The sequence below is a fragment of the Agelaius tricolor genome, unplaced genomic scaffold (genome assembly GCF_023055355.1).
Source record: "Agelaius tricolor isolate 1412-34295 unplaced genomic scaffold, bAgeTri1.0.p SCAF_38, whole genome shotgun sequence".
In the NCBI taxonomy this organism is placed as follows: Eukaryota; Metazoa; Chordata; class Aves; order Passeriformes; family Icteridae; genus Agelaius; species Agelaius tricolor.
Genome location: NW_027269298.1, coordinates 2,169,194 through 2,194,905, shown reverse-complemented (window position 1 = coordinate 2,194,905; position 25,712 = coordinate 2,169,194). Strand labels below are relative to the sequence as shown.

General features: G+C 55.0%; 3 protein-coding genes across 7 annotated transcripts in view; 1 reads left to right on the top strand and 2 right to left on the bottom strand.

The window, feature by feature from the left end:
• RALGDS (ral guanine nucleotide dissociation stimulator) overlaps positions 1–2,137 on the top strand; it is a 56,504-nt gene extending 54,367 nt beyond the window's left edge. For all 5 annotated transcript variants that reach the window (XM_071454408.1, XM_071454406.1, XM_071454404.1 and 2 more), the window contains exon 18: positions 111–2,137. In XM_071454408.1, coding sequence (XP_071310509.1) covers positions 111–286 — 176 coding nt within the window. In that variant the 3' untranslated portion in view covers positions 287–2,137. The remainder of the gene's footprint in view (positions 1–110) is intronic.
• Positions 2,138–10,580: 8,443 nt separating this feature from the next.
• Positions 10,581–17,977, bottom strand: GTF3C5 (general transcription factor IIIC subunit 5). The gene is made up of 11 exons (XM_071453996.1): positions 17,801–17,977; positions 16,952–17,174; positions 16,520–16,718; positions 15,549–15,744; positions 14,914–15,018; positions 14,357–14,471; positions 13,624–13,704; positions 13,032–13,129; positions 12,283–12,365; positions 11,846–11,988; positions 10,581–11,246 (listed from the first exon to the last, which is right to left on the bottom strand). Exons 1-11 carry the CDS (start codon positions 17,948–17,950, stop codon positions 11,089–11,091), a joined length of 1,551 nt encoding a protein of 516 aa, XP_071310097.1. The 5' UTR covers positions 17,951–17,977; the 3' UTR covers positions 10,581–11,088.
• A 579-nt stretch (positions 17,978–18,556) lies between these two features.
• Positions 18,557–23,891, bottom strand: LOC139603448 (bile salt-activated lipase-like). The gene is made up of 11 exons (XM_071454392.1): positions 23,634–23,891; positions 23,207–23,357; positions 22,654–22,776; positions 22,117–22,314; positions 21,888–22,018; positions 21,388–21,495; positions 21,052–21,169; positions 20,007–20,193; positions 19,559–19,762; positions 19,118–19,315; positions 18,557–18,766 (listed from the first exon to the last, which is right to left on the bottom strand). The coding sequence occupies exons 1-11, from the start codon at positions 23,697–23,699 to the stop codon at positions 18,562–18,564; spliced, it is 1,689 nt and encodes a 562-aa protein (XP_071310493.1). The 5' UTR covers positions 23,700–23,891; the 3' UTR covers positions 18,557–18,561.
• Between the last annotated feature and the right edge of the window lie 1,821 nt (positions 23,892–25,712).

Below are 25,712 nucleotides of genomic sequence, written 5' to 3'. Positions count from 1 at the left end.
GAGAGGTGACAGCAAGAGGCATCCCAGCACCTGGGGACAAACCTTAGCCCCACTCTGGTCCTTTTCAAGGAAAGGGCACCTGACTGACGCTCATCCTTGTTCACTTCCAGAGCTGAAGATCCCCGACAATGCCAACGTCTTCTACGCCATGAACTCTGCTGCCAACTATGACTTTGTGCTCAAGAAGCGGGGTTTCTCCAAGGGGGTGAAAATCAAGCACGGCTCCAGCTCCACCCTGCCCAGGATGAAGCAGAAAGGCCTGAAGATCGCCAAGGGCATCTTCTAGCCTCAGCCCCACTGCCACCCATCACCGACGGGGCCTTGGGGGCAGCTGCTCCGGGCTTGGCTGTGGCCACTCCTTGTGCCACCCTGCAGGGCAGAGGAGTGACCCTCACCCACGGGCGACAGCCGTGCACCTCCTTCCGCACCCAGAGCTGAGAGTTGGGCAACTGGTGTCGGCCTCTGCCTCTCTCTGCACAAGCCCCCGTTCCAATCAGGTCTTTTTTTCTACACAGGAAGGCAGCAGTGGGGGGATTTGTCTATTTTTTTGTTTTGTTTTGTTTTTTTAACCTTCCACGGTGCGACACTCGGCCAGCCCGGCCAGCCCAGAGCTGGAGCCCGCCTCTGCCGTAGGTGCCTTGTGTCTGAGCGAGCCGAGGAGCAGTGACTTGCAGAGGGGCTGTGTGACAAAGCAGAGCAGGAGCCACCATCACCCTGGAAGGGGCTGCCAAGCCTCCTTCCCAGCTTTCCCAGTGTTACCTCCACGTCTGTCCTCCCTGGGATCACTGGCGTTTCCACCACCGCTCAGCTCTGCCTGTCCTTGTCCTTCCCTTGGGAGAAGCCACGGATGCCCTGGGCTGGGAGATGAGCTGGAAGGATGCAGCCCTGCACAGTGCTGAGCCCCGTGGAGGAGCCTGTGGCTGTGCCATGATGGAGTGGGTGCCTCGTGCTCTCCCCAGCTGGAAGCCTGAGTGGTCTCGCTCCTCTCCCGATCCAGCACATCCTCCAGCTGGACTGGGCCAGTTCAAACTTGCACCAAAGATCAAATGCCAGTGTCTCTTCTGCCAAGGGGGAGCTTTGGGCCATGCCCCCAGCGCTGCCAGCCTGAGGAGGAGGAGAGCAAAGTTCTGTCTGAAGCTGTGTAAATAAAGACTTTGGGTCTGTGTGGGCACAGAGGGGCCAGAGAGCTCAGGTGCTCCAGGTGCCCCAGCTGCCACTGCCTGACCCACAGAAAGTGCCACTCACCTTGGGCTTTAACCGGACTTTTTCAAACACTGACCATGGGAGAAGCAGCAATGAGACTTTTTTTTTTTTTTGTATAAAACAAAAAAGTTTACTGATTTTTTTTTTCAGTATTTATTGGTTGTAAATAGAAGAGGTAAACTTGTACATTTTACTAATCCAGCCTCCCCCTGCCCTGCAGCCCAGTCCCTGTCCTGTGCCCCCCTGGTATTTAAGGCTGCTGGGAGGGATGCTGGCAGCAGCAGCAGCAGCAGCATTGCTCTGCTGTGCTCATGGGGTGCAGACCCTGCCAGCCCCCCCCTCCCAAATTCTCTACCACTAATTGCTCAAGCAGGGGCAGAGATGCTTCTTTTAATCATTGTAGGAAACACTAACCAAAGGGGGACCTTTTGTTGCTCCTGCCTCCATCTCTGTTTTTTAAGCGCGTCATTCCACCAGATCTTTTCCGTTTCCCATCCGTCAGTATTCCCAGGTGGTTGTGGTGCCTTTCCCTGCTCCAGGAAAGGGACCACACTCCAGGGGCTGGGGCTGGTGAGGAAGAGGCTGCTTGGGTGTGAGAGTGGCTGGCACAGAGCTCCTCCAGCCCCGCGGCCCCTCAGGCAGCGCTGCCCATGATGCAGATGATGGGAGCTCCTGGCTCCCTGACGCAGGGGCAGCCTCCTGCCTCCCCCCTGCCCAAAGCCCCTGCCCCTGGGCACCAGCACCCCTGGGAGGGTGTTCCCTCTGCTCCGTGCCTGCCCACCCTGGGACTGTCCCCTCCCCTCCCGCCGGTGCCACCGGGGGGACTGGCTGTACCCTGTGTATTTTGTACCACTTCAATGAAGGAGCACACTGCCCGGTGTGACTTGTACACAGCAATGTAATTAGTCTTTGCAATAAAATACTGATGCTCAAACGTCTCTGCCCCAAGGCAGGGCTTGTCCTGTCCTCCTTCCTCAAAATGCCAGCACCTTCCTGGAGAAAGAGGGATGGGCCTGACTGTGGGGGAGTTCATACTTTCTGTTCACTCTGGGGGTTGAACTTTATTTTGACAAATTGGCGTTTTGGCTGAGGGGCCAGGGCTCAATTTTGAAAAAACCTCATTCCTTTGAACCTGTGATTTGAAACTGTTGCACTTGCAATTATAATTTGTTGGGTTTACCACTGTTGTTACAAGTAACAGCTTTAAAAGCAACTGTAACAGCCCAAAGGGCCTCCTCAGTGGAGGAGAGGAGGTCTTAACTCCTTTTAAAAAAGAAAGCTTGGCCTTCAGGTGTGCTCAGAACACACTGGGGAATGCACAAGATCTAGAAAAGGCCAGTAGCTCTTGAATTTTTTGGGGCTTTCTTTTGGTGGGAGCAATGCAGCTGTAGCTCTTTAATTTTGGGGGTTTTCTTTGTGGTGGGAGCAATGCAGCTGGCAGTGGCCAACTTCTGTGCACCTGAAGCTCTGCCCCTCTGCCAGCTGCCTTCAGTCCTTGTTACCTGCTAGCTGGGGAAGTCAAAACAGACCTGAGAAGTGCATCAGGTAATGAAGACAACAAGCACTACACCCCAGGAAGGGAATTATTCACTGCCAGAAAGTGTATTTTCCTGCTGGCTTTATTTCCAAAATGACCAGCACGGCTCAGTGCTGAAGGCATGGCTCAGTATTTTCACTCCCTCTGGACAAGCAGAAGGGCAGAACCTGCCTTAGGGACTCCAGGAGCACTGGACTGCTGCTTCTCCCAGCATCTCCTCAGGCACTTCTTTTATTTCCCACATGGCCACCAACCTGGAAAGAGTGCACTCCCACACACGGAGAGATTTGGGAATGCAGCTTCTCCCATGTTCTGGTGTGTTTCCAGCTGGTTTGGATTCTGGGCTCGCTCTTGGGAGTTTGTTGAGCCAGTTGCTTTGAGGCCAAGGCAGTGCCATTGGATAATCCCTCAGCCACTGCTGCCATTGCATGGTGGGCAGTGTGCATCTGGTGCAATGTGCATCTGCCCACAGGAAGGTGACTGCAAGAGCTCTCATTAATGTCCCTTTTCTGAAGGGCACAAGCAACACCTCAACACTCCTGGCAGTTGCTCCAGAGTCCTGCCAAGAGCTTGGGGAGCCCAGGGTGGCTGATGGCCCACATCATGGGCTTGGGGACTTACTGGGCAGGTGGGTGAGCTGCAGGTGGTAGGACAGAGTCAAGTCCTTGGGATCAGAGTGGCGCAGGCAGTTGGCCAAGACAGTGGTGTTGTCTGTGGGGCAGCGCACCTTTTCTCCAAACAATAACCGTTAAAAACAATACCACGGAAGGATACATGCGAGGCGCTGCAGTTTTCGCCCGCTGTGCTGCCGTGTATGGACCCGGTGGCGGCGGAAGGGGCGTGCCAGGGTGCCAGGGCAGAGGGATGGGGGCCGTGGCCGCGCAGCGGCTCGGGACCGGGCTGCAATAAAGCAGTGGCGGGGGCGGTGGCGGGGGCGGCGGCGGCGGCGGGGGCGGCGGCGGCGGCCGCGGGGGCGGGGGCGGCGGCGGCGGCCGCGGGGGCGGGGGCGGCGGCGGCGGCGGCGGCCGCGGCGGCGGCGGGGGCGGCGGCGGGGGCGGCGGCGGCGGCGGCGGCGGCGGCGGCGGCGGCGGGCGCGGCGGCGGCGGCGGCGGCGGCGGCGGCGGGGGCGGCGGCGGCGGCGGCGGCGGCGGCGGGGGCGGCGGCGGCGGGGGCGGCCGCGGCGGCGGCGGCGGCGGCGGCGGCGGCGGCGGCGCGCCGTGCAAATAGAACTGCGCATGCGTGCGGCTGATCCCGGAAGTGGCGCTGTGGTTGGATGAGCCGGCGCGGAGTGATATCGCTGGTGCGGGGGGGGGGGCAGGGGGGGCGGGGGGGGGGGGCGGTTGTAGCAACTGTGCATGCGCGGGTGGTGTCACTAGGGAAGCCGTGATAGCGGCGGGGGGGCCGGGGGGGTTGCGGGAGGCGGCGGAGCTGCGGCAACAGGAGACGGGGCTGCGGCAACGGGAGACGGGGCTGCGGCCGCGGCCGGGAACGACGGGACGGCCGCGGTTGCAGGAGGCGGCGGAGCCGCGCCATCCAGCGGCTTTGAAGCGGGAGGCTGCGCTGGGGAAGGCGCGGCTCGGCCGGCCATGCAGCGGCAGCGGCAGGAGCGGCAAAGCGGCCACGGGCGGCGGCGGGGCGGCCTCGTCAGCGGGAGATGATCCCGGGTGGCGGGAGGAGCGGCGGGGAGGCGGCGGGAGGCTGCCGCGGAGGGGGCACGGCGGGCGGTGGGCCAGTCGGCGGCTGGAGCGCGGCGTGCAGCCGCTGGGAGCTGGGGTGGCGGCTGGCCCGGCGGGCAGGGGCGGCGGCAGGCACGGCAGAGGCAGCAGCCACCGGTGCAGACGCCGCGGCGCCGGCACGGGGCGGCTCGGCGGGCCGGGGCGCCCCGGTCCCAGCGCAAGCGGTGCCGTGCCGGGACCGGGGGATTGCGCCGAAACGCCGGCAGGGACTTGGTCTGCCGTGGGCGTCTGCGCTGCCGCGGGGGCCGTGGGCAGCTCGGGGTGCGCTGCAGGCGCTTGAACGCCAGGGTGGGGGGGCGGCAACGCGCACAGGGGGCGCTGGGGACGCAGCGCGGCCACGCCAGGCGCGCTCGGCACCGCAGATCTGGGAGCCGCAGGGAACTGCAAAGACGCAGCAGCGACCGGACTTGGGCCGCCACCGGCGCCGTGTCGGCAAAGGGGGCGAGGGGAACTGGGGGGCGGCGGGAGGAGCGGCCGCACTCGCGGGTAGCAGGGAGAAAGCGGCCGCTCGGCAGGGGCAGCAGGGGGCGGGGCCGCGGTGACGCCGGTCGGCGGCTCGAAGGGGCGGGATTAAGGGGCGGGGCCGCGAGCTTGGCGAAACCGGGGGCGAGAACCACGGCAGCCGGGACAGCAGGGACCAACGGGATGGGTGGGGCAACGGCTGCGGGCATCCCCCTTGCGGCAAAGAGCTCAACCAGCGCCCTGAGAGCTGGGACCGGCTCCACGGCAGCCAAATCCCGGCGGGAGATACTAATAAAGAGTCTAATTCCCACTGTGTCCCAAATATCTCTTTACACCAATGCTGCTATATGGCACCTTTTACGACAGTCGCACCTCACGGCACCTTTTACGACAGTCGCACTTTACGGCACCTTTTACGACAGTCGCACTTTACGGCACCTTTTACGACAGTCGCACTTTACGGCACCTTTTACGACAGTTTTGCTTTACGGCACCTTTTACGACAGTTTTGCTTTACGGCACCTTTTACGACAGTCGCACTTTACGGCACCTTTTACGACAGTCTTGCTTTACGGCACCTTTTACGACAGTCGCACTTTACGGCACCTTTTACGACAGTCGCGCTTTACGGCACCTTTTACGACAGTTTTGCTTTACGGCACCTTTTACGACAGTCGCACCTTACGGCACCTTTTACGACAGTCGCACTTTACGGCACCTTTTACGACAGTCGCACTTTACGGCACCTTTTACGACAGTCGCACTTTACGGCACCTTTTACGACAGTCGCACTTTACGGCACCTTTTACGACAGTTTTGCTTTACGGCACCTTTTACGACAGTCGCACCTTACGGCACCTTTTACGACAGTCGCACTTTACGGCACCTTTTACGACAGTCGCACTTTACGGCACCTTTTACGACAGTTTTGCTTCACGGCACCTTTTACGACAGTCGCACTTTACGGCACCTTTTACGACAGTCGCACTTTACGGCACCTTTTACGACAGTCGCACTTTACGGCACCTTTTACGACAGTCGCACTTTACGGCACCTTTTACGACAGTCGCACTTTACGGCACCTTTTACGACAGTCGCACTTTACGGCACCTTTTACGACAGTCGCACTTTACGGCACCTTTTACGACAGCCGCACTTTACGGCACCTTTTACGACAGTTTTGCTTTACGGCACCTTTTACGACAGTCGCACTTTACGGCACCTTTTACGACAGTCTTGCTTTACGGCACCTTTTACGACAGTCGCACTTCACGGCACCTTTTACGACAGTTTTGCTTTACGGCACCTTTTACGACAGCCGCGCTTTACGGCACCTTTTACGACTCTTGGGACACAGTGGGAATTAGACTCTTTATTAGTATCTCCCGCCGGGATTTGGCTGCCGTGGAGCCGGTCCCAGCTCTCAGGGCGCTGGTTGAGCTCTTTGCCGCAAGGGGGATGCCCGCAGCCGTTGCCCCACCCATCCCGTTGGTCCCTGCTGTCCCGGCTGCCGTGGTTCCCGCCCCCGGTTTCGCCAAGCTCGCGGCCCCGCCCCTTAATCCCGCCCCTTCGAGCCGCCGACCGGCGTCACCGCGGCCCCGCCCCCTGCTGCCCCTGCCGAGCGGCCGCTTTCTCCCTGCTACCCGCGAGTGCGGCCGCTCCTCCCGCCGCCCCCCAGTTCCCCTCGCCCCCTTTGCCGACACGGCGCCGGTGGCGGCCCAAGTCCGGTCGCTGCTGCGTCTTTGCAGTTCCCTGCGGCTCCCAGATCTGCGGTGCCGAGCGCGCCTGGCGTGGCCGCGCTGCGTCCCCAGCGCCCCCTGTGCGCGTTGCCGCCCCCCCACCCTGGCGTTCAAGCGCCTGCAGCGCACCCCGAGCTGCCCACGGCCCCCGCGGCAGCGCAGACGCCCACGGCAGACCAAGTCCCTGCCGGCGTTTCGGCGCAATCCCCCGGTCCCGGCACGGCACCGCTTGCGCTGGGACCGGGGCGCCCCGGCCCGCCGAGCCGCCCCGTGCCGGCGCCGCGGCGTCTGCACCGGTGGCTGCTGCCTCTGCCGTGCCTGCCGCCGCCCCTGCCCGCCGGGCCAGCCGCCACCCCAGCTCCCAGCGGCTGCACGCCGCGCTCCAGCCGCCGACTGGCCCACCGCCCGCCGTGCCCCCTCCGCGGCAGCCTCCCGCCGCCTCCCCGCCGCTCCTCCCGCCACCCAGGATCATCTCCCGCTGACGAGGCCGCCCCGCCGCCGCCCGTGGCCGCTTTGTCGCTCCTGCCGCTGCCGCTGCATGGCCGGCCGAGCCGCGCCTTCCCCAGCGCAGCCTCCCGCTTCAAAGCCGCTGGATGGCGCGGCTCCGCCGCCTCCTGCAACCGCGGCCGTCCCGTCGTTCCCTGCCGCGGCCGCGGCCCCGTCTCCCGTTGCCGCAGCCCCGTCTCCCGTTCCCGCAGCCCTGCCTCCCGTTCCCGCAGCTCCGCCGCCTCCCGCACCCTCCCCGGCCCCCCCGCCGCTATCACGGCTTCCCTAGTGACACCACCCGCGCATGCACAGTTGCTACAACCGCCCCCCCCCCGCCCCCCCCCCCGCACCAGCGATATCACTCCGCGCCGGCTCATCCAACCACAGCGCCACTTCCGGGATCAGCCGCACGCATGCGCAGTTCAATTTGCACGGCGCGCCGCCGCCGCCGCCGCCGCGGCCGCCCCCGCCGCCGCCGCCGCCGCGGCCGCCGCCGCCGCCGCCGCCGCGGCCGCCGCCGCGGCCGCCCCCGCCGCCGCCGCCGCCGCCGCCGCCGCCGCGGCCGCCGCCGCCGCCGCCGCCGCGGCCGCCGCCGCCGCCGCCCCCGCCGCCGCCGCCCCCGCCGCCGCCGCCCCCGCCGCCGCCCCCGCCGCCGCCCCCGCCGCCGCCCCCGCCGCCGCTTTATTGCAGCCCGGTCCCGGTCCCGAGCCGCTGCGCGGCCACGGCCGCCATCCCTCTGCCCTGGCACGCCGCTTCCGCCGCCACCGGGTCCATACACGGCACCACAGCGGGCGAAAACTGCAGCCTTGTATCCTTCCGCGGTATTGTTTTTAAGGGTTATTGTTTTTAAGGGTTAACTCTCTGTTAACGTGGGTCCTTTTTCGGGCTCGTGCTGGCCAGAAAAAGGTACCCGAACGTCCGTAACTCTTTGTGTTTGTTGTCTCATATTGTCCTAATTCAAATTGTCCAAATTATTATTACTCTAATTGTATGACTATTTTTATAACCCTTTTATTACTATTAAACTATTAAATTTTTAAAAACAAGTGATTGGCGTTTTTCACGGGGAGGGTGGAATATGACAGCTGCTTTAATAAATACAGGACAGACAGCGAATTATTTTGCCCCTGCAAATGCCAACCCTTTGATCCCAACACAAAAGAATTTCGAAAAAGAACTGTTCCCAAACAGCTCCAGAGTCCCCCCAGTGTTTGGGACAGATTTCTCGACCCAAAATGAGACACTAAACCCTGGACATTCACCAGCATTAATCCCAAAATTAGAAAACTCACAAAAATCTTTTGATAATTTTCAGCTAACAGACTGGGATGAAGTCAGAGGCCAGATTTGCAAAGAAGAAAGTCGAAATCCTCCGGTGAACCTTCCCTATCCCTCCTCTCCCCTTTCCTGTCAGCCACAAGCAGCACCCACTCCTCCTGCCAGCCCCTGTCCCCCCTGCAGCAGCCCCATGCCTGGTGCAGCCCAACCCATGAGTGGTTGGAGGTGTTTCCATCCAGGCCAGGTGTCTGGAGTAGGGCAGAGCCCTGCCTGTTGGAGCCCTGCTGCTGCAGCTCTGGCAGCCTCAGCTTCCCTGGTGCTGTCACTTCCCGGGCCCAGCAGTCGCTCAGATTCCCGTGGGTTACCGTGGGCTGTATTTATAGTTTGCTGGGCTAAAAATAAAAGCCCCAAGTATTGGGTTCCCTGATTCCAGCCTCATGGAATAAGGGATGCCCAGGAGCCCCCAGGAGGGGTCTGGTGGGGGATGTTGCCTGGGGCTGTGATGCCTTGGGGGCTGCTCCCATGGAGGGTTGATAAAAGTTTATTTTTTGGAGATGATGGAGCTGCTGCATCACTGCCTGCTCTTGCTCAGCACAGAGCCTCGTGCAGGACTCTCATCCCACTAAAAATACTTCCTCTGTCTCATCAGGCTCAGTCTAGCAGAGCCTGTGAGTGGAGGGGATGGAGGCATCCGTGCTCCTGGCTGTGGCTACCAGATGGCACGTGAGGAAACCCCGCACGGCCCAGCTCTGAGAAAATGTGCTGCCAGATCCCTCTGAAAAACCTCTCTATGTGCAGCATTGGTTTGTGCTGGTGCTGAGCCCCCTGTGTGTGTGCCCAGCAAACATTCCTGCCTGCTCCTGACTGGTTTCCAAGCCAGGTCCCTTTGCAGCTCCCACCATGCCGGACACAAGAGCTGGGCACTGCAGGGCAGTGTTCCAGAGGGAGGATGTGCAGGAGAAACGGGCCTGAACGTGAGGGGTCCAATGCATCCCCTCTGAGGAGAGACCTTCACCCAGTCCTGGTGCCAGGGGAAGCCAAAGTAAGTAATTTCTCAATTGTTTTCTTAACCTGGGGCTTTGTGAACAGAACTGAGCTCCAAGGGCAGTATGGGGGAGCGGGATCTTGTCTGTCCCTCTGGCTCTGTCCCAGTCCCACCACGCCACCAGCATGGAGCAGCTTTCAGAGCCGATGGGCTCCAGCATCTTCCCCCTCCTGTCTCCGTGGCTCACCTGCAACAAAAAACCAAAACAACCAAGAACCCGGCGTGGCACTGCCTTGCAGGGCTGCATCTGAGCGCTTTCCCTGCACAAAACCTTGCAGCTTTAACCAAAAGCAAAGCAGGAATATCTGCTGCCAGACTGGCTGTACCCTGGCTATTCTGTACCACTTCAATGAAGGAGCACACTGCCCGGTGTGACTTGTACACAGCAATGTAATTAGTCTTTGCAATAAAATACTGATCCTCAAACGTCTCTGCCCCAAGGAAGGGCTTGTCCTGTCCTCCTCCCTCAAAATGCCAGCACCTTCCTGGAGAAAGAGGGATGGGCCTGACTGTGGGGGAGTTCATACTTTCTGTTCACTCTGGGGATTGAACTTTACTTTGACAAATTGGTGAGCGGCTGAGGGGCCAGGGCTCAATTTTGAAAAAACCTCATTCCTTTGAACCTGTGATTTGAAACTGTTGCACTTGCAATTATAATTTGTTGGGTTTACCACTGTTGTTACAAGTAACAGCTTTAAAAGCAACTGTAACAGCCCAAAGGGCCTCCTCAGTGGAGGAGAGGAGGTCTTAACTCCTTTTAAAAAAGAAAGCTTGGCCTTCAGGTGTGCTCAGAACACACTGGGGAATGCACAAGATCTAGAAAAGGCCAGTAGCTCTTGAATTTTTTGGGGCTTTCTTTTGGTGGGAGCAATGCAGCTGTAGCTCTTTAATTTTGGGGGTTTTCTTTGTGGTGGGAGCAATGCAGCTGGCAGTGGCCAACTTCTGTGCACCTGAAGCTCTGCCCCTCTGCCAGCTGCCTTCAGTCCTTGTTACCTGCTAGCTGGGGAAGTCAAAACAGACCTGAGAAGTGCATCAGGTAATGAAGACAACAAACACTACACCCCAGGAAGGGAATTATTCACTGCCAGAAAGTGTATTTTCCTGCTGGCTTTATTTCCAAGATGACCAGCAAGGCTCAGTGCTGAAGGCATGGCTCAGTATTTTCACTCCCTCTGGACAAGCAGAAGGGCAGAACCTGCCTTAGGGACTCCAGGAGCACTGGACTGCTTCTTCTCCCAGCATCTCCTCAGGCACTTCTTTTATTTCCCACATGGGCACCAACCTGGAAAGAGTGCACTCCCACACACAGAGAGATTTGGGAATGCAGCTTCTCCCATGTTCTGGTGTGTTTCCAGCTGGTTTGGATTCTGGGCTCGCTCTTGGGAGTTTGTTGAGCTTGCTGGAGGGTTTCTCAGCCAGCAATTCTGAAAATGCAGCAGTGGCTCCCAAACACCCAGAATGCTGCCTTCCAGCAGTGAGTGCAGAGAACATCATCAGCTTAGTACAAGCTCTGCCTTCCCAGATCCTGATGCTGAACCCTTGACTCTCAAGGAGCAAGAGCAGAGACAGTTCTGTCCACAGCAGCCACACTGCTTACTGAGTTCACACATAGTCCAGAATTTCTGTCTCCATTTCATTTTCACTCCCATCAGAAGGCTTGAAGTCCTCTTCCTCCTCCTCTTCATCATCCTCATCCTCTCCAGACTCATATGCCAGCTGCTCTTTGCCATCTTCACTACTTGTTGTATTTGAGAAAAGAGCTTAAATTGGGAAGAAAGAAAGACACTGTTATGCCTCTCTCAGTGCAACCTGGGGGCATTTGCAATTAAGTTCACAGAACCTGTGAGAGGAAGGCAGCAGCCTCAGGGGCACAGCTAATATTGCTCATCTTAACAGGAGCTGATCAAGGCCAGAGCAATCCAACTCCACACTCCAGGAAGGAGAGCAGAACAGCAACACAGCTGCAGTGCTGTACCCCCTCTCCTGTGTCATTCTGACCCAATTCACTGGGATATTATTGCTTTGGCCCAGCATCATCAAGAAATAATTTTCTCACTTCTTGGTCAATCAATAATATCAATAAAAAGTAAAATGCCACCAACAGATACATCAGTCAGAATTAAGATCTTGTTTATCACTGTGCAAAAGACATTTAAAAGCTGAAGGGCTTTTGATACTGGAAAGATGAAATAGAAAACCTTAACTCTCAGCCATCCCTAATGCCAGCCCACATTCCCACTGCAGGCCAGCAGCCTCAGCTCCCACACTGGAATGAGCCACATCCCAAAGAACACAGAGGATGCAGAGCACTTCTGCCTCAGTGCCAAGCACAACATCCTCATGTTGAAAGCATCCTTACCAGGTCTGGTGGATCTGATGATCTGCTTTATCATCAGGGACATGCTGTCCCTGAGGTCATCACTTGTCTTGGCAAGGCACCATCCGTCCCGCTCTGTGCATTCCGACTCGGTGCCGTCATTCCGATGGATGATCTTCTGCAGGCTAAAGAGAGCAAATGGGAAGGAAACCTTAATCTTCTGCACTCAGGTGTGAGTTTCAAATGAGACACACTGCTTTACTGCCATTTCCTTTCACTGAGCTGGAATAGCACAGTTGGTTATCCAGGGTAATTGTGAGATGGGAAAGGAAGTTCATGTGTGAAAAAACTTTTCTGTTTTTATTGAGCAACTGAACACCTCTGATGTTCCTGCTCAGGGGGAGAGGGGTGAATGGACAGGGTATAAACAACAGGTTTTGAAATCTGTCTGTAAGATTCAGCTGTCAAGAGTGCAGTACCTTTCCACATTTAAGTCACACAGCTGGTAGAACATCTGGCGGTAAGGGGGCAAGGCTCCTTCTCGGAAAATGTAGACAGATTCCTAAGAGGAGGAAAGAAGGAAAGGATTCATGTGCATTTTATGCTGTAATAAAAATACTTCCAATGGGCTGATTCAACAACATGGCTCTTCCATGAGAAACAAGTTATAAGGCATAGATCTGTATGTGGCAGAAGATAAAAGCTGAATGAGGAAAGCCCTAAAATGTCCCTACAGTCACATCAGCACTGCTGTGCAGAGAACACACTTCACCTCTCCAGCCTGCAGCCCTTCTGCAGCCTGTCACTGCCTAGCAGTGCATCATGGGCTTCACTCTAGCAAAAAGAAGGAATAGTAAGACTCATTTATTTATTTATTCCACCCTGTTGGATTTTGCAGCATGGCCTCATAAAGACATGGTGATTTTTTTGCACTTCGCTGCCCATGAAGTTCCAATTTTATCAAATGAAGCAAAATACTCCTCACATCTATGATGAGGGTGGAGAGCAGCAATCCCACCATGCAGCATGTAACAAAATACACTCAGGTGGTGTTCCATAGTGCCATATCCAACTGGGAGCTTCCCAGGCAAACCTGAGCACATCAAATCACTCACAGCTGATCCCTCTGATGACTGATAAGCCAGGAATCATCCCTATTTCACTGAGATATTTCAGTGAAATAGGGATATTTCTGTACCAAGATTTTGGTATAGAAAGTCATGCTTACCTTCAGCTTATACCTGCTGGAGGGGGGCTTTTTTGCCCCAGATGTACCAGCTGAACCCAGCCCCTGTTTCAGGTCATGGACACTGACTGTGTGACTTCCTGCAAGGAAAACAAAGAGTCCTAATGAGGGACATCTTTCATAATGGACTGTCACTTCTCTCTGTTGATTCAACAAAACCAGACCAACCAGAGCATGTGCTTTGTTCATTCTTTAGAGATGTTACTGGACAGTCCCAGGAAAAGTGCTGACTTGGGCAGCTTTTTCCAGAGCCCATTTCTTCATAATTTTAACCTTTTGTACTCTCCTTTGACATAGAAAAGAGAACTCCCCCATTCTCTGCACCTCAGTGAATTCTGAATTCCCAGTGTGGCTTGCAGAACCCCCTCCTGCCTGCTAACAGATATTGTGGCTCAGCCAGACTCTCACAACACTTCCCAGCAGATTTTTCTCTGGCTTAACAGCAGCAATATTATAACCAGAACACAAGCTCCAGTTCTGGCTCAGCTAGAACACAGGAAGACCCTTCACCACCTGTGACTGGGATGGAGCAAACAGAGAAGCAGAAGAGCCAGGCAGCCCTTCTGGCCCATACCTTGTTTCTTGACAGTGATGGGCAGGCTGTAGTTGTATGTGCTGCGTTTTGCTTTCACAGGCATGTCAGTAGCAGCATAACCTAGAGGTGAAAACCAAAATCCAGTCATGAACTGAGGGCAAGCACTCTGCAGAATATCCCCAGCTCAGGAACACAAGGGCTGGACCGGTGTGGGAAGGGCAGGCTGGTCTTTGGGATATGCTGGTTTTAGCAGGGTGGGGAGAAGAGATCAACAAAACCCTTTAACTTGGAAATGTGATCTGATGTCAGTGAGTGGATGCCAGCTCTGTCATGGACTTAGTAGATGGCACCAGAAACTCCTTTTCCTCAACTTGTCCTTTGCAAAATCAAAACAGGGAACCCCATATCCAAGGTCTGAGACCAGCATCCTGCAGGAAATGCTGAGGTCCTTGAGGAAAAGCTGCTATGTGAGCACCAGAATTCCTGCTTGGTGTCTCCCCTGAGTGAGGAGGAGGATGCTCTGCTATACCCACTTGGCTGTGGAACACATGGAATTGTTTAGAATGTGCCAAATGAGGAAAGTGCCATTGCCTATGAAAGAAAGTATTACAGGAGTTTTAAAAAGAACTACAGTAAGCAAGGAGTGCAAAAGGTGACATGTTCATCAGAGCAGAAATATGGCAAAAGAGTTTGAAAAACACATAAAAAGAAAAATACTACCAGGATTAACCAGAAAGCAGAGAGAGCAGCTCTGTGGGTTGGGCCCTTTTACCATATTTCATTCCACAGCGAATTCGGAAGTCCAGCACTTGATAAATCTTTGCTTCGGGGTGTTTCCTGGGGTCATACCCAAACCTCACCCACAAGCTTCTCCAAGGACCTGTTAACTGCACAAACACATGAGGGAACATGGTTACAAAAAAGCACCACAGTGTTGCAACTTCATTCAGTAGCAAGGTCCTTGGAAAGTTCTAATATTTTCCCTTCACTGCCCAAAGATACTGGTTTTACCAGCTCTTTGCTCACTTGCCATGCTAATATTTATACACTGAAATATATTTGTACACTTGGCAATCAAAACACAAATATTTGTATGCTTCTACAAACCAACCTGCAAGGTCACAGCCAAGTGCTTGTGTGGAAAAGCTTTGCTACCACTGCCAGGTGAACAGTCACTTGGAGTGACCAAAGTTTTTCTAATTTTCTACAGCTCCCAGTAATGATTGTTTTGTTGTTTTGAGCTCCTGAGAATCTCTTGTTGGTATTTCTTCAGTGAGTCCAACTCAGAGTACACAAACAATTGTAATTGCTCACAAAAGTACCACTCACCATGTAATAGGCCAAATAAGGCAGCAGCACCTTCAGCTTGTCTGGATGGACACTGATGTTGGCTTTGACTGCATTGCGAGACCACACGGGACGCACCTCAAAGAGCTGCAAGGACAGACAGACAGCCACACATCAGTGGCAAGGGGGTCCCAAAGAGCTGCAAGGACACACAGACAGCCACACATCAGTGGCAAGGGGGTCCCAAAGAGCTGCAAGGACACACAGACAGCCACACATCAGTGGGAAGGGGGTCCCAAAGAGCTGCAAGGACACACAGACAGCCACACATCAGTGGGAAGGGGGTCCCAAAGAGCTGCAAGGACACACAGACAGCCACACATCAGTGGCAAGGGGGTCCCAAAGGCAGAGCAGCTTTCCAAGTGCACTCAGGTCCATATCAGAGCCTTTGGCTCTCAATAGGAGCTGTTGGATGGTGATGTCAGAACTCGTAGGGCTTAATGAGAGTTAAGCCACAGATTCAAAGCTTGTCTTGCAGAACTGAAATGAACACAGCAGTGTCAGCAGCATCTACTCACACTTGGGTCAGTCACTCACAATCACCAAGAATTTCTAGGGAAAAAAAAATCTACTTTTTCCTCCCCAGGACAGTGCTGAGACCAGGATAAGGCACACACCTTTCTCAGCTCTTCCTCCACCTTTTTATCCACAGGATTGGTGCACACTTTCTTCCAGTTCTGTACAGCAGCATCCAGGGGCTTAGTTGGGATTTCCTCATCATCAAAGTTGACAAAGATGGCATTGTGTGGGCGCCGGGCCCTGCTGAGGCCAATCAGGTTCTCACCAGACACCTGGGGATTGTTGTATCCCTCCCTAAGGAACAGGGAAAGACAAAAGGGACTCAGCTGGGTGAGCAATGGGTTGGTTTAACTTTGGCTCAACCTCCCTTGATCACACACACTGGTACCATAAAAGACTCTCGTGGCACCACTGAAGAAAGAAAATTTAAATAAATCCCAAAACTTCTAAACTACAAATGTTTGCACACTGACAGAGGAGCTCTGCCCTGGCTGGCAGGAAACCCCCCAGCACTCGGGAATGATCTGTATGAAATGTGTTTTGGAAAGGCTTCACCCTCTGCATTTGTTCTCCTGGAGCTACTGCAGCTACTCACTGGGACAGGGGCAAAGCAAGAGGGAGCTGCAGGCACCCACTCCATCTGGAAATTCCTTTTCCCTTAAAAAGAACCAGTGGAGGCCAACAGTGAGAAAATGAAAGCTGTTTCTTGTGGGAGATCTCCCAGATTGTTCTTCTGGCAAAGCCATTCGAGGTCAGGAGAGCACAGGAACACATGGCATCGATCCTTGGAAACTCTGCCCTTGGCTCCAGCCCTCTGGAAGCAGGCAGGAGCTGTGTCCTGCATCCCATAATGTGTGAGGTGAGCTGGGAGAGGCATCATCTTCACCTCAAGCCCAGCTCCCCTCACCTGGCAAATCCTCAAGTGGAATTTTGCTGAGGTTGCCACTGCCATGCAGCTTCTCGTGGTTTTTTGCCTCAGTTGTGCCAAATCAAGAGGGATGAAACAGCACAAGGCAGCAAATTAAAAGGGTGAAACACATGAAAATGTATCATGAGAAAAGGCACTGACCTGTGCTGTATATCTGGGCGATAAAAATAGTCCACAGGAGTGTCCAGACGTGAGAAAATAGGTGGTGGGATGTAAAGAGGTAAATCTTTATTAAAAAACTCTTCCTTCTCTGGTTTGAGCATCAGGACTTTGTCATACATGGAGGTTTGTTTGCCATCAGGGCCAGAGTGCATTGCCAGGTACTGGAAGTCAGACATTCCTGTGAGAAACAAAAGTTAAAAAACTGTGAAGCTTGTGTGAATCCAACAATATCTCTCACACTCAACTTTCAGGAGCAGGAGTCTGACAAGTTTATGCAAAAGTTTATCCAGCAAGGAGGCTGTAACAACACTTGATTTTCCTTCCAGTCCTCAGCTGCTTAGGAGGAAACACTTCCCTTTCCCATCAAACACACTCATCCCTAAGCCACCTGCACACAATCCCATGGGTTACCTTGAAATTTGTAAACAGTGGTGACAATCCCAAGAATCTCCATCTCAAACTGCACTTCTGGCTGGATTTGTTCACCGGGGTCCAACTGCTGCTTCTTCTTGCTCCTCCTGGTGACCCTGAGCAGCATGGTGGAGGTGGGGAAGCGGTTGGCACACACGGGGTGGCAGTAGGGGTCCTTGGGGCGGAAATACAGCTCCAGCCTTTTGGCAGGGTCAGCGTAGATCTGTCAGCAAGGGGGGCACAGCCCCTGTCAGCATGTCACCCACACAGCCCTGTGCTCCTGTGCCAGCCCCCAGCCCCACACGCTGCTGTGGGTACTGGCTGTGCCCCTCACACAGCCCCAGGGGGATCATCCCTGCCCCACATCGCGCTCACATCCTGGGTATCAGGAAAAATCAATTAAAAATATTATATCCTGGATATGAGGAAGGAATTCTTCTCTGTGAGGGTGGGGAGTCTCTGGCACAGGCTGCTCAGAGAAGCAAGCTGGTCTAAAGGATGGTGTCCCTGCCCACAGCAAGAGGGTGGAATTGAATGAACTTTATGGAACCTTTCAACCCAAACCATTCTACGATTCCATTATTTTACTGCACACCGCCTGAATCCCTGCTCGGGGACAGCAGGGAAGGGGCATCACCCCCACACCACCCATGGGCCCCGCGTGGGGACACGCTGGGCTAGAACGACTCACACAGAGGGTCCCACGCGGAGGCTCGCCCCAGCCCCAGCCCCAGCCCCAGCCCCAGCACCAACCCCGGCCTCCTCCCGCCCCATTCCCTTGCCCAGGGCCGGTCTCACCGCCCCTCACCCTGAGCCCAGCGAGCCCGCACACCCCCCGGCCCCCCTCACCCGCGACACCCCCTGCTCTCCTCCCAGCGTCCGCAGCATGGCCCCGACGTCCCGGACGAGCCCCGGGTACTCAACGCAGACCAAGCGCGGCTTGCGCGGCAGCTCCAGCACGGCCGAGCCCCGCGGGCCCCGCTGCCGCGCCGCCGCCATCGCTGCGCGCCGCTCCCTCCCGGCGCCGCCCCGCGCACCGCGGCGCGAAGGTTCCGCCGCACCACGGTTCCGAGGGCGGCCGGGCCGGGCCTGAGGGGAGGGCGAGGCCTGAGGGCGGCCTGAGCTCGTCCTGTCCTGCTGGGGCTCCTCAGCCCGGCTTGTGAGCGTAAACAAATACAGAATCACCTCCCCCGTAGGTTGTTTTGTCCCGATGCTGCTTGGACAATCCTGAGGTGAGCAAATGCTCGCACTTACCCCTACATTTCTCTGATCATGCAAGGAGTGTGGTGTTAATTCCCATTGAAATGAGGTTTTGCTCCCTAAGAACGTCACCTTTCATCTCAGCAATGTTTAATGCCACAAAAGGTGGCAGATGAAGGATATGAAGGTGAGGGTGAGAATGTAATTTGCTGCAAGGACAGCTTGGTCTGGACTGACTCTCACAGCCAGAGGAACACACACTGCCCTCAGGATGTTCCATCCTGCCTGACCTTGACATTACCAAGAAAACTTTGTCACAGCCAACACAGAGACACAGAAAACAGAGAAACAGAGACTCTCAGCTACAAGCAATCCTTTATTGATCTCTAAAAGGTGTTTTTTTCTTAGCTTCAGAACATTAACTCCGACTGGGAGATGTTGGCAACCTGCGGCAGCTTCAGATAGACCGAGTTCCAGAAAGTCACAAAGCGGGACCTCAGGTCCTGCTTCACAGAGTTCTTGGTCATCTTGTGGTTGATATCCAGGTAGTACTTGCTCTTGTCGGTGTAGGCTGGCCAGGAAACAGGCACATCCGAATGGCCATTGTTGGGATCACTGGGGAAAAAAGAAAACAGAGAAGCTCAGTTTTGAAGTTTTTGGCAGGAATCCTGTCTGCTCAAGTCAGGCTTTAAGTGAGAGGAAAAGAGAGAATCTGACAGTGAGACAAGCCATAGGAATTCTCCCTGCCGGGAATGAGTGCATGACCTGCAGTCTCCTCCCTCCATCCCCACTGGTATCATCCCAGCTTCACAAAGGGACTTAACTTGTATCAACATCAGGATTCAGGAATACAAAATACAGACATGGAACACTTTGATTTTGGGAATGATCCTGAAAACTTCCTGGACAAAACCAGCAGCCTGAAGGGCTGCATCAAGCCCCAAACGTGGAATGGGAATCACTCACCCACTCCTGGCAAAGTTGGTCCAGTAAGCAATAATGGCCTTTGAGAGAGTCCTGTGCTTGGGCCGGTAGCCCAGAGGGGTGGCAAAGGGCTTCCCAAACACGTACTGCAGGTCATCCATATGATCTGCCCCAACCCAGCGAGGGTAGATGGGCATGCGGGATGGCTCGGAGAACACGTAGCTGTAGGTCTTGCCACTCCTGGGAAATCAAAGAGACTGGCTGAGCAGAAAAAGGGAGAAAAGCAGAAAAAGGGCTGCAAATCCCAACCAACATGCCAAATACCATCAAGGCCACAGATTCAGCCTTGGAAGATGCTCACATGCATCACCTCACATGGGGTGGTTTCAGGAGAAAACACCCTGAGGCCATTTTTAACTTCCATTTCCAATTCTCACCCTAACCCTCCTCCATGTGCAACACCCCCAGGGCTGAGCTGCTCACTTGGCATTCTGCAGGTGCAGGTTCAGTGCCACCTGTGTGGGAATCAGGAAGATGTAGTCAGTGATCAGATCCACCACTGTCTTCTTCACGACCTCCTGATCGGGTTTGTCACCCCAGCTCTGTGTGTAGATGTTGTAGGTGGCGTTGGCTCCAGCCTCGCCCCTGTCCACGGTGAGGCCTTTGATCAAGTTGTACACCTGGTCACTGAAAAGACAAATGATATTAATTAATTACTGACCAGCAGCTTGAGGTAGGGCAGGGCTCTTGCCTGGTCCTTTCTCTTGAAGGCTCTGGACTCGGCAACAAAAGGCCTGGGCACCCAGGCTTGGAGTGACATTCTGTGTGGAATGTTGTGCCCTGTCCACTCAAGTCTGACTCCTTGGGGTTTGGGAGCTACTCTGAAGAGCAGATGTCTCCTGCTGAGGGTTCTAAGGGCTCTGTCACTCACGCAGTGACCTTCACCAGCGGGCGGTTGATGGCGGGTACATCCACGCCAGCAAAGATGTGCCCATCCATGTTGTTGACCCCAGCCAGGTAATCGATGTCAGCAGCGTTGGCAAAGAGCTTCTCTGGCATCTCTGGGAGGAAATCCCCATCCACAACTGGAGCGAGGGCAACGGTGTGCACCATGGGCACTGCAGGAGACAAGAGCAGAGTCTGAGAGTCTGTAAGGTGGTGAGGAAACACAGATGTGTGGTCTGGCACATGCCATGACTCAAAGAGCTCAGGAAAGAACAGGCTCAGGTGAATGACAGCTTGAGCAGTGACTTCAGCATGGGCAGGAGGTCACCCACATACAGGGTAAGCCTCATGACTATGGCTGAAGGAGAAGAGCAAGAGATGTGCCAGCCAAATACCATCTGGTAACATCCACAAATCCTCTCCTCCTACAAATTCCTTCCCAAAAAGCACAGCCAAAGATAGGAAAGAGCTGAACTTTTCATCCCTGGCCATGCTGTCTGATTGCCAGGACAGCCAGCCCCAGAGTGTGCAGTTGCACAGCAGTGTTTTGGCCACTCTCTGTTCTGACCAAGGCTAAACGCTGTGGTTTGTGACCAGCAGCACCAGGAGAATCTTCTTGGGAAAGGAATCCCCCTAGCACAAAAGCAGCAGCGTTCCTGCACTCCACCCAGCGACTCAAATAGAAATAGCAGGGTATGATTTTTTTTGCTTGCTTGTTTGTTTACTCACTGTTTTCTGGGATTGCTCTTGCTGCTTTCACAGAACAGCAAGCCCAAACAGTTGCTTTGAGGCCAAGGCAGTGCCATTGGATAATCCCTCAGCCACTGCTGCCATTGCATGTTGTGCAGTGTTCATCTGGTGCAATGTGCATCTGCCCACAGGAAGGTGACTGCAAAAGCTCTCATTAATGTCCCTTTTCTGAAGGGCAGAAGCAACACCTCAACACTCCTGGCAGTTGCTCCAGAGTCCTGCCAAGAGCCTGGGGAGCCCAGGGTGGCTGATGGCCCACATAATGGGCTTGGGGGACTTACTGGGCAGGTGGGTGAGCTGCAGGTGGTAGGACAGAGTCAAGTCCTTGGGATCAGAGTGGCGCAGGCAGTTGGCCAAGACAGTGGTGTTGTCTGTGGGGCAGCCCACCTTTTCTCCAAGCTGTGGCAGAAGAGAGAGAGAGAAACATCCTGGTGTTAGCTCCCAAAGCCAGGGGTTGTTGTTAAGACTCAGAGCTGTGGGTTGGTTTTAATCTCAAAGCAGCAATTTTCCCCAGCTCTGTTGTGTACAGGTCTGGTCCAATCCCTTCCTAGCCCTGCTCTCCTCTAGGGAAAAATTTTTAAGTTTCTACAGTGTTTCAGGCATGATTTGCACGTTACCTTTTTGGCCCAGGGGAGTGGATCCCTCTGGATGGCCCAGCTGCACAGCCCAACACCGCTCTGGCTGATGGCTCTCTTGAACAGGCCCTTGTTCTTTGGGGACAGCGTCTGGGGAGCAAAATGGAAACAAGAGGGGTTTGGGTACAAACTACTGAGGAGACCACAGCCTGCCAGACCCCACTGATAATGCCTGGTGGTGTGGGGTTCAAGAGTCTCAGGAGTTAACATTTGAAGGTGAGATGCTGAGAAGGGGGGACATGGAAAGTAAAGGCTGTTTCCCCACATGTCCCAAAAGCAAGAACACCTGGCTGCACTGGTGGGACTGATGAAGCTGAAGAAGGAGGAGCAGCTACAAAGCACTGAGGCTGAGCATTGCTGTGCTGGCCAGGGCAGGACATTAATGAGGCAGCAGTGGGGAGGAAAGCAGATGAGTGCCAAGGGGTCCCTCTCTCCCACTGGCAGAGCAGGGGCTCTGATCAGAAACAATGAGGAGAATCCACCTGCAGGGAGACACTGACGGCACCGGCCGATTCCCCAAAGATGGTGATGTTGTCTGGGTCACCCCCAAAGGCCTTGATGTTCCTCTTCACCCAGGCAATGGCCATGTGCTGGTCCTTCAGGCCATAGTTCCCTGAGGGACAGAGATCACCCGGCAGTGAGCAGGGGCACAGCCAAGCTGTCAAAGTGGGCACCCGGGACAGGGTGCCAGGGAGGGATCGGCCCGGGTACCTGGCAGGTTTTCGTCCCCGGTGCTCAGGAAGCCCAGCGGCCCCACGCGGTAGTTGATGGTCACCACAATGACGTTGCCCCGCACGGCAATCTCCTCCCCATCGTACAGGTAGTTGTCCAGGAAATTGGCTCCCTGGCCGCCTCCAACCAGGAAGGCACCGCCGTAGATATAAATCATCACAGGCATCTTGGTAGAGACTGGGAGGAGAGGAACAGGGGCAGAGTGAGCCCCCACTGAGCTGGGAGGTGCTGCCCCTCCATCCCCTCATCCCCTCCCTGAGCACTGCTCCACCTGCCCTGGGCAGGAGCTGACTTGATGCTCTGCAAGAAAATCCTTGCTCTGCTCAGGAGGCTGCCCCTCCCACCAGGGTGAAGGTGAGTTAGGACATTGTCTGACACAGTTCCCACCTTTCCCCCTGAAAATCACTGCTCAGCACCTGCCCACTATGGAACAGAGCTGCTGAGAGAGGCTGCAGCACAATCTGTGCACACAAGGCAGCTGGGAAAGTCCATCGCACATCCCTGCCAAGCTCGTACCCTGTTTTCTCCCTTGAGGGACCCAGATGTTCAGGTAGAGACAGTCCTCACTCCCACGGACATCAGTCTGTGTCAGCTTCACCTGCATGCAGCGTTTTTTGAATTCCTTTGCCTTCAGAGTTCCTGAAAGGAAAGAGGGCTGACCAGTTAAGTGCATCAGCTCCATTCTCTGGTTGGAAGTTGTCTGCTCACCCATCCTTGCCTCTCTGAGTACAGTGCAATGGCAGCAAAGCCTCCCCAGTCACTGTGCCTGGTATGAGGGAGTGACAAACTGGGAGACCTTCCCTTTTGAACCAGCTCTGGACAGCCAAAGCATGGGGAAGGCAGGTGCAGGTACCATGCCTGAGTTTTGTTACTTCCTGGTGTTACTTGAGTTTCTTGGGAACATTTAGACACAGACTCTCAGACCCTTCAGGAGACAAAGAGATTTTTCTTGGCCGTGCTTAGTCGATGAAAGCAGGCAAGAACATCTTTAGCTTGAGGAAAACCAACTAAAAGAAAGAGAAGCAAGGATAAAGCCCCAAACCAAAGGCATTCAGAAGTTGGACCTTACCATCCCAGCCAGGATGAGGTTGGGGGTCTTCCAGAGTCTTTGGAGGAGCAGCAAAGGGGATCCCTCTGAAGATGTCAATATAGTTCCCAAGGAGTCCCAGTTTCTTGCTCTCTCCTTCCACAAATCCTCCCTCAGTGAGCACCACACCCAGCTACAGGAGGCACCATGGAGAAGAGAAAATCCATTGCTCTGTCCTTCATAACTCTGGCTTCCCACATTGCCACACATTCCCATCCCAGCCTCCCCATCTGTGCCCTTGGTCCCTCATGGAAAGCCCCCTGGTGCCACTGGAGCTGTGCCTGTGCAGGTGTCCTGCAGGTGCCCTTGGGAGCAGAGAGGCAGCAGCAATTCCCCCACAGCCCCATGGACAAATGGCAGGAGCAGAAAACCTTCAGCTTTAGGGTGCAGAGCCAGCCTTTGTACTTACTGTGGCAGCCCAGGCTACCCCGAGGTAGGAGCACAGGGCCAAGACCAGGATGTGCCAGTGAGCCATGGTGAGAGCAGCCCTGAGGGGAAAGTCCCAGCTGGAGGGCTGTGTTTATAAAGGCACCTGTGCAGGTGTGTGTGCCAATGCCATGGGCCAGGATTGGCTCTGGGCTGAAGCAGGGCAGCCTCCACAGCCTTGTGCTTCAATAGTCTGAGGCCAGTCCATGGCTGATGGGCATGGCTGTGTGAGAGCCCTGCAGCTGCTGCTTGTTTGGGCTGGAGGCCAAACCAAAGTCCAAGAAAATTCCAAGAAAATTCATCAGTCCAAGAAAATTTCAGAGAAATTAAATCCAATGGAGTCTTGACAAGCCACATCCAAGCACAGGGGGCTGATATAGTGTTGAGCTGTGCAGTAGAACATAATATCAGCAACCTTTGTAACACACTGGGGAATGTAAAAGATTCAAATGACAGCAAGTGTTAAAGCTGATTCCATCCAACAGCAGCCAGATTGCTCATCGAGTTCACAGAGTCCAGAATTTCTGTCTCCATTTCATTGCCACATCTATCAGAAAGCTTGAAGTTTCCTTCTTCCTCATATCTCTGCAGGCTCATGGCAGCAGCTCTTTGTCATCTTCACTCCTTGTTGTGTTTGTCAGAGAGAGAGGGGAATGGACAGATACAAAAAATAGTTTTGAAATTTGTCTCTAACAGAAAACTCATCTGTCAGTGTGCAATATCTTTCCACATTTAATCCCAGAGCTGGTAGAACATCTGCTGATAAGAGAAGCAAAGAAGGAAAGGATTCCTGTGCATTTTATGGTGAAATGAGAGTCTTCTCTCAGAACATGCAAAAATGGAGTTTGTGTTCCAGATTTCTAAAAAGGGACTCAGCCAGGTGAGCAATGGGTTGGTTTAACTTTGGCCCAACCTCTCTTGATCACACACTGGTACTATAAAAGACTCTCATGGCACCACTGAAGAAAGAAAATTTTAAAAAATCCATTCAAAGCTACATGCACTTGCACACTGACAGAGGAGCTCTGCCCTGGCTGGCAGGAAACCCTCCAGCACTCAGGAATGATCTGTATGAAATCTGTTTTGGAAAGGCTTCTCCCTCTGCATTTGTTCTCCTGGAGCTACTGCAGCTACTCACTGGGACAGGGGCAAAGCAAGAGGGAGCTGCAGGTACCCACTCCATCTGGAAATTCCTTTTCCTTTAAAAAGAACCAGTGGAGGCCAACAGTGAGAAAATGAAAGCTGTTTCTTGTGGGAGATCTCCCAGATTGTTCTTCTGGCAAAGCCATTCGAGGTCAGGAGAGCACAGGAACACATGGCATCGATCCTTGGAAACTCTGCCCTTGGCTCCAGCCCTCTGGAAGCAGGCAGGAGGATGGTTCTAGTGCAGGGGCTCCCTGACTCTGGCTCTCCCCAGGGATGGGCTCCCCATCCTCCAGCCTCTCTGCATGGAGAACCTCAACACACACACCAGGGTCCCATCCCCTGTGACACCCCCTGCTCTCCTCCCAGCATCCACAGCCCCGATGTCCCACACCAGCCCTGGGTTCTCCACATCAGCCAGGCCTGTGGGGCAGCTCCAGCGCAGCTGGGTCCCCCTGCTCTCCCCACAGGGTACCAGGGCCTGGACAGACCAGGCCCAGTGTATGGTGTGTGGATGGGGACATGTGGTGGATAAGGTTTGTGGAAAGTTGTGCTCCTTGTCCTGCCCTGCTCAGAGCTGCAGCTCCTCAACCCAATCCAGCCCAACCTCTGCCCCAAAACCAGTGGGGAATCACCACCCTCATGGATTTATTCTGCCCCATCAGTTCCTGAGCAATGTCAGTGCATGATGAACAACAGTCAGGACTGGTTTGCATTTGCCTGTTGCAGCTGTAGCTCTCTATGATCTGGTTGGAAGAAGCAGGAACTTTGATGGTAACACAGGGAAATCCAGAGGACAGGTCAGGATTGGGGCTGTCCTGCCTGGGCTCACAGGGGCAATGAGGAAAAAACAACCCCAGGGCCAACAGCTGGCTGAGCAGGTAGAGACTGGACCCCAGCTGCCAGCAGCTTCCCTGGG